Source organism: Gracilinanus agilis, chromosome 5, assembly GCF_016433145.1.
Source record: "Gracilinanus agilis isolate LMUSP501 chromosome 5, AgileGrace, whole genome shotgun sequence".
Classification (NCBI taxonomy): domain Eukaryota; kingdom Metazoa; phylum Chordata; class Mammalia; order Didelphimorphia; family Didelphidae; genus Gracilinanus; species Gracilinanus agilis.
The window spans coordinates 117,172,053-117,189,910 of NC_058134.1; the positions used below are offsets into that span (position 1 = coordinate 117,172,053).

General features: G+C 37.5%; 1 protein-coding gene across 1 annotated transcript in view; it reads right to left on the bottom strand.

Moving 5' to 3' along the window:
• Positions 1-205: 205 nt before the first annotated feature.
• Positions 206-17,858, bottom strand: part of LRGUK (leucine rich repeats and guanylate kinase domain containing) — a 126,326-nt gene continuing 108,673 nt past the window's right edge. Inside the window, exons 16-17 of the mRNA XM_044678025.1 lie at positions 6,141-6,277; positions 206-350 (exon numbers count right to left, since the gene is read on the bottom strand). Coding sequence (XP_044533960.1) covers positions 217-350; positions 6,141-6,277 — 271 coding nt within the window. The 3' untranslated portion in view covers positions 206-216. The remainder of the gene's footprint in view (positions 351-6,140; positions 6,278-17,858) is intronic.

A 17,858-nucleotide genomic window follows, 5' to 3' on the forward strand; every position in this document is an offset into this window, starting at 1 on the left:
GAAGCTAAAAATAAATCACATTTTTCTTTTGAAAAGACAGAAGCTATTCAGAGAGTTATAAAGAGACTGATTGAGAGTACTAAAGGCACATGGAGCATTCTTTTGTAGGCATCTGGTTGGGGGAGATAAAGTTAGAATCAGTAGCCAGGTTAGATGGAGAACTTGGGCATGATTGAAGCAATTTTTTCCTCTTGAAGGTAGACATTAGGCATTGGCTTATTTTCGGCATTGTGGAATAGGAGGGAGGACAATTTTGACGTTCTGACCTGACCGGATGTTGGGTTGGTACACTGGAGATCTCACTTTTAACTTTCTATCAGTTAATTCAAATGAAGACTTAGTTATCTGTTCTGTAAAAACGAAAAAAAAAAATTAACAAATGTCAGCATGTAGAATGAGGAAAATGAGGGTGAGCGACTTACTAAAGAAATTCTAAATTCTTTCAAAGCAAACTGTGAAGTGTAAATAAAAACTGAGGTAAATGGCAAAAAGCATGCATGGAAGTCATTGTGGGAAGGGAAGGATTATTCCAGAGGATATTTAAGTATTTGCAAACAGATGGGCTAACAAGTTGTTCTCTTTCAGAAAGGAGTAGCTAAGCTCTAAGTCTCTCTCTCTCCATTAGTTGAACTGTAGGAGCATCCAGTGGAATGTGCTAGTGCTCAAATTTCTTTTCTTTCCCTCAATCCTCCCTCCCTCCCACTAAAATTTCTAGAAACATGCAGCTTGAAGCTCTTCCTCAACCAGTGATATAGGCAACTGGGGCCATTTGTACAGGACTAGGAAGATCACAGAATTATAGGAGCCCAGAGGGGGAAGAAGCAGTCCTGGAAGCCATACTAGTCCAACCTATACCTGGACAAGAATCAGTTTTTTTAAACCTTTACCTACTGTTTTAGAATCTATTGTGTATTGGTTCTAAGGCAGAAGAGTGGTAAGGTTAGGCAACTGGGGTTAAGTGACTTACCCAGGATCACACAGCTAGGAAGTGTCTGAAGTCATATTTGAACCCAGAACATACTGTCTCCAGGTCTGGCTGTCTATCCACTGAGCCACCTAGTTGGTCTACAAGAATTCTTTTTGTAATACATGAGACAAAGTGATGCTCATCCAAGCCTCTGCCTAGACATCTCCAGGTAGGATAAATGTATAGCAACCAGGACAACCTCCTTGTCCACTTCTGAAAGCTTTAACTGTGAAGATACTTTTCCAATATCAATCTGAAATCTGCTTTGTTTCAACTTCGCCACCTGTTCCTAGATCTAGTCATAAAGGTATATGTTTAGACATGCCTTGATATCTATGGAGAGTTATGAAGGGATTAAACATCTGTCTCAGATAAGAGGTTGAAAGCAGAGGACCAAGGAGGTACCTGAGTTTCACTGGAAAGAGAATACCCACAGATAACTAGGTTAATTTCAAAAGAACCCCAATGGGTAATTGAATTCTTGCTTTAGACTCCAGCCCAAGGGGACAGACCAGAGATTTTCTTTCCATTAAGGTATGGCAGAAAAGTACCAATTGCCAATCAAAGGACATTGAGCCATATAGCTTCTTCATTTAAATAAAAATTAATTAATTTATTTTTTAAACCCTTACCTTCCATCTTAGGATCAATATTGTATATTGGTTCCAAGGCAGAAGAGCTAGGCAATGGGGATTAAGTGACTTGCCCAGGGTCACACAGCTGGGAGGTGTCTGAGGCCTGGTTTGAACCAAGGACCTCCTGTCTCTAGGCCTGACTCTCAATCCATTGCGCTACCCAGCTGCCCCCTCACAAGCTTCTTCAGACTGAGAAAAGGTAGGAAGGCTACCATTGATAAAACAAAGTGTTTTCCAGTTTATAGTTGAGCTAACAGACATGGGGAAGGGGTACTTCCCCACAATATTTTGCTATAAAGACCACCAGTAAAGATGACAAAAGACTGAAGAACCCACGTCTAGCAAATGTGGTACAAGTGTTTATATTTCTGTAACTGCTAGAAGTAAATGTGGCTATATAAGGGTGGAGGGGAAGGAATAAGCATTTATGTGCCACCCACTGTGCCAGGCACTATGCTAAGTGCCTAAAAATATTATTTCATCCTCACAGCCACTTGGGGAGGTATTATTATTATCTCTATTTTAGAGTTGAGGAAACAGAGGTTAAGGGATTTGCCCAGGGTCACACAGCTAGGAAATATCTGTGGTTGATTTGAACTTGGGTTCTTCTGATTCCCTGACTAGTGCTGTGTGCAATGTGGTGCCCCCTTAACTTTCTTCTGGAAAAAAGAGGGCGTTCTTCATCTCAGAGAATAACATGTTTCTACCCTTCAGGTTATAATAGAAAAATTAAGCTTTCCTTGAAAAAAATGGAAAAAAGTACTTTAGAGAGAAAAGATAGAAATAAAAGTTGCAGCTGGCCAGAGGATGAGAGAATATAATAAAAAGAAGCAAAGAAAAACACTTACTGAGCATTCAGAGCACAAAGCTCTTCCTGAGCTTCCTGAGAGGATAGGACTGGAAGCCTCCCAGGAGGATACAGCTTCTTGACCTTCAAGGGTGGTTGATGTGGAACTCTAAGTACAATCATGTTCTTGCCAGTAAGGTTTGGAGAAAGATGAAACAAGTGGAGATCGGTAACTGCTAAAGCTTACAAAAAGCTCTTTGCAAACTTGACAGAAACTAAAAAGAGGTCTGCAGTCCCACTGGGGTGTGTGGCCTAAACACTACTACCTACTCTTCTCCTAATTCATGTGTGGGCAAATGATCCCACCAATGGATATCCAGAAAGCATTGCTATGGGATGCAAAGTCCTGAATGAAAAGGATTGAAAATGTTAGGGACATGGGTAGTGTTTTCATGACTGCTACTTAAATTTAAGGTAAGGATTTTAGACAAGAAAAGAAGAATGAATATATGAACAGATGGCTGCGATGGGAATCCCTCTAAAATAAAATTTGGAAGGATCCCCAAAATATTTAATGGTAAGGAAAAAAGGGGAAATCATTTAAAGAGACATATGGCAGAAGCTCAGGACCAACTCCAAATTTTAAAATGGTCATTTTTTAGACGATGGAAGCAAAGGCAGGTTAATGAAACTTGAATATGAAAGAGGGTATCAGGATAGTGTCAGGAATGCCAACACCCAGAATGAGGGTGGTTGATGATGGGCTTTTTAAAAGAAAAACAGACCCAGCTAGTAAGATGTTGGAGGTGAGATGAAGATGAAGGAGGGTACAGTAACACTGACCTAGGTGAATGAGGACAATGAACGCCTGAGAAAGCAGAACTATCCTGTTTGTTTTTTAACTTTTATGTTCTAAGTCAGTGATTCCCAAAGTGGGTGCTGCAGCAATCCAGGAAGGTGGTGATGGCCACAGGTGCATTTATCTTTCCTATTAAAATTAAAAAAAAATTAATTTCCAGGGGATTAAGTAATATTTTTTCTGGAAAGGGGGTGTTAAGCCAAAAAAGTCTGGGAATCCCTGTATAAGCAAAGTGATCTTTAGACTAGAGAAGAGAGAAAAAAATAGTTAACAGGGAGTTGAAACTTGAGCTATCTGAAAAGATGGTGACAATATGGTACCGGGTTTATTTTCTCTCCCAGTGTTGAATAAAAGCTACTGGGCTGACATGGATTGCGTCTTAGACTATTAAGAAAAGTGCCAGAGATCTTTGAAAAATTATGGAGCATGAAAGAAAGGCTATAAGAATCAAGAAAACCAAATCCCCTCCCCCCCCTTTAAAGAAGAGGATTGAGTTTGCAAACTATAGATCAGTAAGTTTTTCTTTGATTCCTGGAAAAATTCAAGAATGTATTAATAAAGAAATTGAAGTATTGGCCATGGTCACTAAGAGCCTGACTAAGTAAGGTCATTGGTCACCAACTCTGTCTTTTCTTTCTTCCTTTTTTGACAAAGCAATTAGATGAATTATACAGAATAGATGTAAATGGTAAATCAAAGGAATGCTGTATACCCAGCATATCTATATTTCAGGAACATATTTGACTAAATATCTTATGCTGTCCATACAAACAAAATGGTGAGAAATGAATTACTTGGAAAGTAATTACAGTTAGGGGGATTCAGCAAAGGTTGAATGGCTAAATCCAAAGAGCAGTAATTGATGAATGAATGACAACTTGGACATTTAGAGTGAGTCACTCAGTGGGTCTGTCTTTGGCTTGGGCTTCTTGACATTTTTATCAATGGCATGGATTAAAGCATTGATGGTATAGATTGTCAGCTTTGTAGGTGCCATAAAACTGGGAAGAACAGCTAAAATGTTGGATGAAACAGAGCCTGGATCCCAAAAGGTTTTAAAATGTTAAAACAATGAGCTAAATTTAATGAGATTAAATTTATTGAGGGCAAAAGTAAAGTTCTGCACTTTCCTTTAAATCATAAAATTCACCATTAGGAGATGAGGAGAAAGGGCTTCCTAACCATCCATGTGAAAAACATGTGGGTGTTTTATTGAACTAAAAATCCAATATCAATCTTAGGACAATGTGGCAGAGAGTCATAGTGTCCAGATTATATTTAACTAAGGTGATATGCTTACTGTACTGTACAAGAACAATATTGTTCTTGCACTTGACAGTCTGTCTACCACCTCTGTACAGTCTCATATCTTCATGCCTAGATTGTAGTTCCTCCTCTTCTCTCCTCAGAATCCTTCTCTCTCTTCAAGATTCAGCTCAGGCACTTTCTATGTAAAGACTTTCCTCATCCCTTTAGTAGCTAGTGCTCTCTCCCTCCTCAAATTAGCTTCTATTGTAGTTATTTTTGCATGTATTATGTCTGCCAGCATCCAATTGGAAGGTCCTTGAAGACTTTTTCCTTTAGAATTTTCTATCCCCAACACAGCATCATTCCTTTATAGTAAGAACTCCAATCTCTACATGGTTGATGTATTATAGTTGAATATCAACTAAGTCATTGCGCCATGATTAATTAACCTGTATAATTCTTAGTACATTCTTCCCCCCTTTTACTCACTTTGCCACCTTTATTGCAGAACTGGAAAGAGGGAAGGGATCCACAGGGTAAAGGGAACTTTTATATTTTTCTTTGTTTCATAGGTTACTCGGACCAAATAATTCATTTGGGTCTGTTTATTACCAGGTTTGTAATTGAAGCCCTTCCAGAATGGTTGATACTGCTAGATCTTGCCTTCCAGGAGCACAGACTTCAAGAACTCAAGATTACTTTTGTGCCATGATGAATAATGGAAAGAGAACTTATATGGAAAGATTCATTTATTCATCATTTACCAAATAGTTATTAAATATATATATATATATATTTTAATGTATTGACCTATATCAGGTTAGGTTCAGGGGAAAATACAAAGATAAATAAGATAGCACTTTTTTTCAAGGAGCTCAAAATCTGAGTAAAACAATATATACAAGTAAATATAATAATAGAGATTTGGACATGTTAAGGATATCAAATGAAAATGCCTAGAAAATGTTTCGCAACTGTTAAGGCACTATGTAAATATAAGTAATTATCAGTGTATAAAGGACTGTGAGAGCAGGAGGACAGGTCACAAATGACTAATGGGATCAGGTAAGTCTTCAAGGAGGAGATGATATTAGAGAAAGGTATTAAAGGATCCATAGGATGCCAAAAGACAGAGATGGTACAAGAGGCCATCAGAAGTGTGAGAGCCAGGGATAATGACATACCCAGATGGATTGGAGGTCAGTGTACATGAGGAGAAATATAGGATAAGGTTGGAAAGGTGGGCTGTAGCTAGGTGATGGAAGGCCCCGAATGCTGGGCTAAAATGTTTAGGTTTTATTTTGTAGACAGTGGAGAGCCATAGAAGCCACTGAGTTGTGTGGTGACACAAGCGGAGCTGTGCCTTAGGAAGACTGATCTGCTTGGTCTTCAGCCTTTGCTGAATGTTAGTCTTGTAAATAATACTTCCAAAAGAAGTATTTAATTCCTGATTATTTATTCAATTGCTTAGCACAGTGCCTGGCCCATATTAGGTGCTTAATGAAGGTTTATTGTCTTATTGACTTAATGATTACCAGCAACATTAGGCCCCTGATTTCTTGTCCTTTGGTCTTTCTGAAATAAAACATACTTTTGAATTTTTAAAGTTTGAAGGAAAAATATATTGTGAAGCAGAATTCATACCTTTTGTTTCTTTGTCGAGATAAGCATCTGACTTTAAAGGACTTGGGGTCTCTAATGATATGAAAGTTGACTCTCCAGGAAAATGAGCTAAAGATGTTAATGTAGTACCCTTAGACATAAGGAGTGATTCTCTGTAACTGAAAAAAAAGAAAGAAAAATTAATGCCCTTGAACAAGTTTCTTTATTCAATAAACATATATTAAACACCTAGGATATGCCGAGTACTGTTAGAATATACAGAGACAGCACTGAAATGGCTGAAGGACTTACATTATAATGGGGGGGGGAGCAACATTTTCAAAAATAGGAAATAGGGACTAGACTTGAGATTTCATTGGGGTAGGGAATTTCTAGATGAAGATACTCTCTCTACGTTCTCGGTAAGCTTATGGTCAGAAAGAGTTGCCTAGAACACTGAGAGATTAAGTGACTTGCCCGAGTTTCTCTCAGCTAGTAGGTATCAGAGGGAGGCTTTGAAACCAGGTCTCCTTGACTTCAGGGCCAGATCTTTAACCATTATGCAAAGCAACTTCTTCTGATAAAGATATTTTATTTTATCAATTACATGTAATAACACATTTCCACATAAGTTTTCTGAAGTTAGATGATCCAGATTTTCTGGATCATCCCTCTCCCTTTCCTGGCAAAGAATTTGATCTGGGTTATACATTTATTGTCATACAAAACATATTCCCATATTGTTCATTTTTAAAAGAGAATAATCACATACAACCCCAAAACAAGAAACCCAAATAAATTACAGTAAAAAATTGTATGTTTTGATCTGCATTCCCAGTCCAGTAGTTCTTCCTCTGGAGGTGGATAGCATTCTTTGTCACAGGTCTGGATCATTGTATTTCTAAGAGTAGCTAAGTTTATCTCATTTTATCATTCTACAATATTGCTGTTACTGTGCACAATGTTCTCCTGGTTCTGCTTATTTCACTCTGCATCAGTTCATGGAGGTCTTTTCCATCTTGTTCTGAAATCCTCCTGTTCATTATTTCTTATAGCACAATGCCTTTTAGTATAATGGCACTAGATAAGATTGTATCTAAGCAAATATAAAATATGTTTAAAGTAAAATAATTTGGGGCAAGATGAGGGGGAACTCATAACTGGAACAATTCGAAAAGCCTTATGTGGTAGGTGGCATTTGAGTAGTGCCTTCAAGGAAACAAAAGATTCTATTTAGGAATATGTACAAGCTTGCTGAATAATGAATGGATGGATATTTATTTGTAATTGAAAAAAGAAAAATTAATATTCTCATGTTGAAACACAAATCTGTATTCTTCTCATGCCCAAACTGGTTAACTTGAAGAGAGTGAGGCCTTTGTTGTAGAAGGCATCCTTGTTGACCCTTGCTTGGCAGCCATGATTTAAAAAAATTATTAACAGCTATTTGTATGATACTTTTGTTGGATCTCATATAAATTATATTATACCCTTCTCTGCCATCTTAGGAGCAAGATTGTCTTAGAAGATGCTAGCAAGAATAGAGACAAATTTTGACTTCCTATGAATGAGTATATTTCATTGTCCCAGGTTCCAGATTTATTAACTCTCATTTAATTTAAAAAAAACTTACCTCTGCCTTGGAATCAGAACTAAGTATCAGTTCTAAGGCAGAAGAGTGGTAAGGGCTATGTAATTGGGGTTAAGTGACTTACCTAGGGTCATACCGCTAGGAAGTGTCTGAAGCCAGACTCAAGTTCAGGCCTGGCTCTCTGTCCACCGAGCCACCTTGTTGCTCCAACTCTCATTTAATTTCATGGAGGAAGTGAGATTTAAAGGGATTCAGGTAAAGAGACTGATTAGGTGGACTATTAGAAATATGTATATGACTGTGAGAAAGGGCTCTGAAATGAAAGAGCATAATGAAGAATGGTAGAGAATAGTTTGGAGAAGGAAATGAGAAAATATGGCAGCAGTTCAGGGGCATCTTGGTGAAACTTTAGGGTTTAATACTACATAGAATAATGGGAAGTTATAAGAGGCAGGAGATGGTAGGAGAGGACATACCTTTACTAAGAGAAACAGAGTATTTCATTTCACAATAATATGAACACATCATAACCTTTTCCCATCCCACAGTTAGCCTTTTACTTCACAAGGTAGGTTAATGCTGTAAAATGAATACAGCCTCAAGACCTACCATAGCTGGCTAAAACCACAGATATAAGTGAAAACCTGCTCACTCCCATGTATATGTGCTCTCTTTCCCTACTTTTGCCCCTTGGCTCGACTGCTCTTTGGCCTCTCACTTACCTTCCCTCCTACTCCCTCCCGCCAAATAACCTAAAAAAATTGGAAGTGGACCTTTGTAGGGGTGCCAGACTGCTGCTGCAGGTGGACTTCTAACACTTAAGATAGCCGAAACAACAGAGAAGGCGACCCTGCTGTATTGGTTTAAGAGGCAGAGGACCTATGTTTTGATTCTGCTTCTGTCATTTAGTATGTGAGTGATTGTGGGCAAGTTATTTAACTTCTCTGGGACCATTATCTTTTCTGTAAAATGAGAAAACTATGGAAAACTAGCTCCGTTTTGAAGGTGTACTTCAGTTTGGTTGTTAAATATCATAAATAGATACTAAGCATTTCATAAAAATAGTTTCATGATAAGCAAGCTCCTTTCACGGCAACTTGGAATGATCACCCAGATGACTCCTTCCAGAGCACAGAAGAAAAGAGGGGCAGCTGAGTGAGAGTCAGGCCTAGAGACAGGAGGTCCTAGGTTCAAACCCGGCCTCAGCTACTTCCCAGCTGTGTGACCCTGGGCAAGTCACTTGACCCCCATTGCCCACCCTTACCAATCTTCCACCTATGAGACAATACACCAAAGTACAAGGGTTTAAAAAAAAAGAAGAAGAAGAAAAGAGCATTTAGAGGCAACTTCGTGTCGTGGAAAGAATCCCGGACTCCAAATCAGGAGAGACACGACAATTGGTAAGCCAATAAGCCTCTCCACATCTAATTTTCCTTGTCAACAACAATAATGATCATACTAGCTAATGCTTATGGAGCATTTACTATGTGCCAGGTACTGTGCTACACGCTTTACAATGATTATCTCATTTGATCTTCAAAACAACCCTGGGAGGGAGATAATATTATTATCCTCATTTTATAGAGGAGAAAACTGAAGCCAACAGAGGGTAAGTGACTTACCCATGGTCACATATCTAAAAAGTTTCGGAGGCTGGATTTGAATTCAGGTTTTCCTAACTCCTGGCTCAGCACTCTTATTTATCCACTGCATACTACCTAGCTGCTTCAGCTAGGGACAATAATGGTACTTAACTCACAGGCTGGACATGAAGGTGAATGTTCATAAAGAGCTTTGCAAACCATAGAGTACTCTATAAATGTGAGAGTTGGAAGAGGGGGTCAACCCAATCAATCAAGTTGCCACAACCCATTCAGGCTTAATACTTTTGTCAGGCAAGAATACTTCCAATGATTCTGTCAACAAAAAAAAGTGTGAATATAGCCCAGACACTTTTATTGAATCAATCAATCGATTAATCAGCAAATCAAAAGCTTTAGACTAGGTGTAAAAAGATCTAGATAAATTTGGAAGAACCAGAAAGCCACTGGATGAAATGGAATTAGATTGCATAGGAAGTAAATTCATATTGGATAAGGAGACTTGGTCAGGACCTCTGGGCCTTGTATAAAATTATATTTTTAGTGCCAATAGATTGAGTCAATAATTAAATCATCCCCATTCTACTTGATCATGCTAAGTAAAATGGAGGCAATTATGCCATTGACCTCTACCACCCTTATGTAAACATCCACTATTATTATTATTATTATTATTATTATTATTATTATTATTATTATTAAAAAGAAGATAATAATGCCTGTGTGGTGATGGGTCCAGAGAAATTTCATTAAAACTTCAAAACTTCTCTGGTTTTACATATCACCTACAGCTAGGAAATAAGCAGCATACTTGACGCCAGAATAGTGAGAAGACTCTATTCAAGTAAACATTAGAGGGGGTTGAGTTTGAACTCAGACCTATTTGCACCTGATTCCTTGCTTTGAGAAACCCTTTTTAAGCCACAATACTCCAGTATCATTCTGCCTCCTTTTGGGGGCAGACCCCTTAACTCTGATAGAAATTCAGATCTGTATAGAGTAGACTTTCAGACACAGCTATGGCATCTTTCAAGTATGAGACTGACTAGTGCTAGAATTCAGTTAAAATTCAAACTTTAAGGAGAAAACTGTGACATGTTATATCTACAGAAGTGTTTTGTCTCCTGATAATAATGAATGGGTGGCTGTTTGTCCTTTGTTTTCAAAGAGGACCAATGACATTTGGTGACTTGCCTCATGAGCAAATTGGATTTAAGTGAGGCAGAGTTGCACAGTCATCAGCCTCACTCTCTCCTCTGGAGTCATCCAAGTCTGGTGGCCAGACAAAAGGCAGGACAGCTGGCAGTGGCCAGGATGGAGCGGAAGAGCTTGGCGTCTTTGATGTGTGACCAGACTCTAAGTGTTCCACAGCACCTGCTTCCCCCCACCTTTATGGCCACTGAACAAATTATTTTCATCTGCCTGTTCCATTGGGGAAAGTTTCCACATCCTTGGGATAGACATACCCCTAAGTTACTGATGGGTCCGAGACCTGTTGGTTATCTTCAACATAATTTAGCATGTGTGCTGGATGGTTTTGCTGAGATGTGGCTGGTGCAACATGCTACACGTGAGAGATGGGTGAAAGGTGGACATTAAAGGTGGCTGAGCAGCCCCCAAAGGTCTCAGCAAGCCTTCACACCTACTCAAGGTATAATATCTTAGGGGTCATGCAAGAATTACCCATCCTTCATTCCACCTTTATAGAAAAGAGTAAAATAACTAGAAAGTGAGCTGACATCATGGTTTTTTTAAAGAAAACAAATTTGAGGGCAAATCCTGGCATCAGTAACTATTCAGCCTCATACCCTACATCATTTAAACCTAGAGCAATAGCATTCTCTACATAGCAAGATATAACAGGTGTTTGTAATGGCTATATGCATACATCGTCAAGAAAAGGTTATCATATATTCAGTAGAACAATCCTGATATTTAATGTCATTAAGTGGGCCCATGAAAATATAATTTGAAGGGGCAGTTAGGTGGCTTGGTGGGTAGAGAGCTAGGCGTGGAGATAGGAGATTCTGGATTCACATTTGGTCTCAGATACTTCCTGGTTGTGTGACTCTGGATAAGTCACTTAACTCCCATTGCCTAGTCTTCACTATTCTTCTACCTTGAAACTGAGATATTTAGTGTCGGTTCCAAGAAAGAAGTTAAGAGTTTAAAAAAAGAAAGAAAATATTTATTTTAAGGGAAATAATATAAGAGGATAGGTAGCTTTATAGCAATATTTTTATAAAGAGAAGTTGTATTCCTGGGAAACCAACATTAGGATAATAAAGTTATGAAATGGAATTTAAAGAGTATTGGGATTGTGATAGAATTGTACCAGTTGGGTATTTTTGTTATGGCTATTTAGTCATTTTCAGTTGTGCCTGACTCTCTGTGACCCCATTTGGGTTTTTCTTGACAAAGATATTGGAATATTTTTGCCCTTTTCTTGTCCAGCTCATTTTTTTGCACATGAGGAAACTGAGGCAAACAGGGTTAAGTGACTTGTCTAGGGTCACACAGCTAGTAAGTGTCCATCACTGTTATACAGCTCTTCTACGTGTACTGTTCATCACTACTTCTACCTTCTTTTTGCCATTCTTCAGATCTTCCTTTCTGCTTATTTCTTTTTTTTTTCCCCATTGGTACCCTTTCCCTGGTATAGCTCTTCCATGTAACTTTGATTCTGCATTGCACTAATTGCTTTCCCATTACTAGCTAGTCTGTTTCTTTGGGTCAGCAAACTGACTACATGTGTTGGATATATGAGGAGAACATGAACCCTTACTGTGGCAGCAGGAATACAGGGTCAACTTGGCCAAATCTGATGTCCTCAAGGCTTACCAAGTGCCTCCTTGAGGCTTGTTGAAGCTTTGATACAATTTACATGGCCTAAGGAGCACGACTGGAAAAGATTCAGTCACCCTAAACCTGCTAGGAATAACAGTTGAGCTATTTTCCTTTGAAGAGGAAGGGTGAGGTGAGATGAAAAGATCTTAAAAGCTTTCCTGGAGCAATCTCACAACAATACTTCCTCCATCCTCTAGAAGAAATAGCTATGATAGTAGATAACTGCTCCAACAGCTGATAAAGAGATATTAATTAGTTAATTAATCTGTTATTAATTAATATTAATTTCATAAAGTTCTCAAAATATTTTAAAATTCAAGTTCAAGGACCTTAGATTACAGCTGATAAAGAAATTAATTAGCAGCTTTCATGGAAGAGAAGAGGCACCCACTATTGAGATAGAGTTTTTATTTTTATTTTTAAACCTTTTTTCTTTTTCTTTTCTTTTAAAATATTTTTTCTATATTTATGTATTTCAATTTTTCCCCCTCCCATCTCCCCTTTCCCCTCATGGATCCAATAAGTACTTCCACTGGGTTATACAGATGTTATCACTTATACCTATTTCCATATTCATTTTTGCAGTAGAGCAATCTTTTAAAACCAAATGCCCAATCCTATATCCATATAAAAAAATGACGAGTCATTTGTTTTCCTTCTATGTTTCTACTCCCACAGTTCTTTCTTTCAATGTGGATAGTGTTCATTCTCATAAATCCCTTGGGATTATCTTGTATTAGCAAAGTCCATTACATTGGATTGTTCTACAAGGTTTCACTTTCTACAATGTTCTCCTGGTTCTGCTCACTTTGCTCTGCATCAGTTCATGGAGTTCTTTCCACTTCATATAGAAATCCTCCAGATCATCCTTCCTTATAGCACAATAGTATTCCATCACCATCAGATACCACAATTTGTTTAGCCATTCCCTAATCAAGGGACACCGCCCCCCCCCTTTTTCCAATTTTTGCCACCACAAAGAACACAGCTATGAATAAACCTTTGCTTTCTTTCCTAGTAAAAACTCTAAGACAGAAGAGCAAGTTAAGCAAACAGGGTTAAGTGACTTACACAGGGTCATACAGCTAGGTAGTATCTGAGGCTAGATTTGAACCCCTGTCCTCCCAACTCCAGACCTGGTGTTCTATCCGCTGGGCCACCTAGCTGCTCTTAGAGCAGAGTTTTAGTGAATGAATAATAAATTTGTAATATATTTTCCCAAAGAGATGAATGTAATAAATCAGAGGGTGTTTTAAAAAACCTTTTTGTGTATCATGAACCTTTTTTTTCAAAATGGTAAAGTTTATAGACCTCTGCTCAGAATAATGATTTTAAAAGCATAAAAAATATATGATCGCAAAGAAAACCCATTTTCATGAAATATGGTTGTCAAAATATTTTTAAATTATAAGTTCATGGACCCTAGATTATGAAGAGTACATATTTATAATACTTTTAACAGGAAAAATGAATTTCCAGTTCCAGTTTGGGATTCTAGGAATACATCTCCCCTTGAAGGTATGGTATTCCATACCCAAGACGTTTGGTAGGCAAAAAGAAATAAGATTTTTTATCTGGGGAACAGAGTAGTATCTGGGGAACTGATGCACATAAGCATCAGTAACTTGTTAACTCTGTATACCTCCACATCTACATTCTGTACATCTGCATAAGAGGTTGTTCATTCCCTGATGTTCACCTCTTTGGGATAAAAATCAGTCGTCCCCACAGGAGCAGGAGAGCACTAGGAGTCATTTGTAAATTGAGTCCAGCAGGACTGCATAGGTGCTTCTCTTGAAGGAAATGGTTATATATTTTCAAGTAAATACTTATCAGTAAGAATACTTGAAATCAATAGATAACCAACTACCTAGACTCTGGGACTAACAACCCACTTCCCAAAGCAGGGAAATTTTCTGGGAAACTAGCTGTGATGCAAGGAATCTATCATACCCAGCTGCTGGAGTCTCTACTGCCTAGCCCTACTGGTTTCGATCAGAGATGTCATCGCACACCACAGGAATATGCAGATTGTTGAAAAGCACTTCACTAGATTGTATTTGAGGCAGCTAAATGAGCAGTGGATAGAATGCTTGGTTTGGAATCTGGAAGACTCATCTTCATGAGTTCAAATCTATCCTCAGATAGTTACTCGCTGTGTCACTTAACTCTATTTGCTTTAGTTTCCTTATCTGTAAATAATAATAATAATAATAATAATAATAATAATAAGCTGGAGAAGGAAATTGCAAACCTCTTCAATATCCTTGCCAAGAAAACCCTAAAATGAGGACACCAAGAAAACAACCCAACAGCCACCACAATAGATTATACTTTAGTTTAAATCATTCCTTCTAGGTTTAAACCCCAACCTTGAGCAGGCAATACTCCCTCTTGCCTAGTAAGTGGCCGTTCCTCCCCGCCAAGGATGACGTCAATCATATTTCATCCTTTCAGGGTCTTTCCTTCCATACGTTCTGAAGCATGAAATTGTTCATCAAAGATGAACTTTTTTATTCAACAACACATAAAAATTCACAGATTTCATGGCCACAGCTCTGAAGTGATGTTTAATACATTCAGCATACTAAAGGCAGCACAATAGGCAAGTGAGAAGAACATTTCCACTGGATCTTTAAAATAAACGTTTTGGTCCTTCATTTCTGTAAAAGGATGGGCCATGGTTTGAAGCACAGAAAATGGATCACGTTAACAAGCTATTTTTTTTCCTCCCTATAGTTATTTTCTCACTATATTCCTGACAACATTAAATGAAAATGCTGTAAAAGTCAAACACAAAAATGCAGTGGAGTGGAAAGGCACATTTATTGCCACATGTACAGGGTCAGACCTTTACAACTCATCATAGCTCTGGAGTTACTTGAGTTATATTCCTCCCTTCTTTACTGGTTGGGACAGATGATGTATACTCCCAGTGCAACCTATTATGTATGCTTATTCTCTCACTCTATTCCCATCAGTTTACTCCACTGCAGTACAAATACAGATCACTAACAAATCCGCGGGGGCCGACAGTTTCAACATTGTTACAGCATGCTAATTAACTAATTACCGTGGCAGGTTCTACCTTGTCTACTAAATGTGCCGAGTTTCTAGAATTTAAAGGGAACAGGCAGTTATTTTTCATCATCGTAGTTGTGAAAGGAAAAACTAAAGGGCCACAAGAACGAGATAGGAAACAAAGTGAGGGCCCTCTCTTCAGAGACGTGTACGTTTTATGGGGAAAACATCCCTTGAGGTTGAGCAGTTTTTAAAACAATGTTTTCAGCAAAATTGGTTTTGAAGTGGCAATCGTGATTCCTATTTCCGACTGTTAGGCTAGCGGTAGGGTTTATTCATGCAAAATGAATATTGCCATTTCTGTGTTTTGGTCTCTTCAAACAATTAAAAATGATTTTCTGACATGCCCAGTTCAGAGAAGGTGCAGGTCACTGGTCTAGCCTCCAGGGGGCAGTGCAGGATTGGCAACCACAGCCTTGTACTCGCCTTCTTGGGCCTGCCATTTTAATGGACAAATGGATTTCTAGGACTCGATTCTTTGTCAAAACTGAAAGCTTATCATTTACAAGCAAGTGATCACTGCTAATTTCAGAAAGTATACATTCCTCCCCCCTTTTGCATAAGATTGGCTTCTGGTTTTTATTTTTATTAGATGTATTTTCTTTTTTAAACCTAAAATCAATATAGTAATAAATATATCATTAAATAAATGCACATAGAGCTAAATCTAAATGCACATGCACATAATGTGTATATATGTCTATATTTTATATAAATGTAATATGTAATACAATATACATATGTGTATATTACAGGCATATATATAATATGCACATAATGCATACATGTCCATATTTATCTTATTTAAATATAATGTGCAATACAAAATACATACATGCATATAATATGTAGTTATATACACAATATGAACATAATGTGTGTATATCCACATTTATTTTATTTAAATATGATATGCAATGCAATATGCATATACACATATATGACATATAGTTTTATATTCATAATATGCATATGTGTATATAGGTCCATATTTCTTTTATTTAAATATAATATGTACTATGCATACATATATCTATGCATCAATATGTATATAATATGCAGATGTATATATACACAAGTATATGTAAATATGTGTATAATTACTGACATATCTTACAGGTAGTGAAGTTTCCTACATAGAATGTTAGTGCTAAGAAGGACTTTAAAACAACTCATTTTCTACATAAAAGAAATGAGACCCAGAGAAGAACTGACTAAAGTCACATAGTGAGTTAGCAGAATCCTAGGACTTCAGTCCCAGAAACTAATGTGTAACTGATCAAGAATCCATTTCATGGCATTTTCAAAAAATGGTTATCCAAACTCCACATGGAGACTTCCAGTGTGGAGGAACCTACTACCTCCTGAGGCAACATGCTCCTTTTACAGATAGTTCTAATTGTTGGGAAGTAATTTTTCTTATATCCAAACCAAATCTCTTTCTCTACAACTTTTACCTATTATTCCTGGTTTTGCACCTTAAGACAGGCCAGAACAAGTCTAATCTCTCTTCTCCATGATGGCCTTTCAGATACTTGAAGAGAGTGATGGTGTTCCCTCTAAATCTTCTCTTCTTCTGGTTCAATATCTGAAATTCTTCTTTACCATATTGGCCATTGACTTTTCTTACCTGATTTAGTTGTTCTTTGTCTCTGTGGTTCCTAAAATGTGGTTCTCAGAATTGAACACAGAATCCAGCAGGACTGAAGAACTGTTGTTATCTTCCTCTTTCTGGATGTTTCTCTTAGTATAGGCGAGGATAACATTTCTTTATTGGTTGTTATGTCATATTGTTGACTCATACTGAGCTTCTAGTCAACTAAAAATCCCAATACCAATCCCCAATTAAATACTAAAATATCTGTCAGATCTATGGATAAGGGAAGTTTATGACCAAATAAGAGATAGAAGGGATTATGGAATATAAAACAGATAATGCTGATTACATGAAATTTTAAAACTTTGCACAAATAAAACTAATGGAGCCAAAATAGAAGGAAAAAAGGAAACTGGGGGGGAAATGTGCAGTTTCTCAGATAAAGGTCTCATTTCTCAAATATATATAGAACTAAGTCAAATTTATTTTAAAAATGAGAGCCATTCCCCAGTTTATAAATCACCAAAGTATATGACCAGATAGTTTTCAGGACAAGTCAAAGCTATCAATGGTCACATATCACATGAAAAAATATTCTAAATCTCTATTGATTAGAGAAGTGCAAATTAAAACAACTCTGGGGTACCACTTCATATCTCTCAGATTGGCAAATATATAGAAATGGAATATGGCAAATGCTAGAGGGGGTATGGAAAAATTGGGATACTAATGCACTGTTGGTGGAATTGTAAACTAGTTAAAACATTTTGGAGAAAAATTTGGAACTATGTCCACAAGGTCTATAAAACTGTTTAGACCCTTTGATTTGGTAATTACTATTAAGTTTTGTGTTAGTGGAAATTTGGGGTTCATTTGAGCCCTAAATATTTAGATATATGACATAAACTTCCTGTGGACATTTAGGGGACTTTGAAACTACATTTCCCACGATTCAGTGGGTTTCCTGTCTTATGTGGTGACGTGAGCCAACGTAAAGTGTAGCTTAAATAAAGAGGACTTGATTGGGACACTCTCTTTTGGTA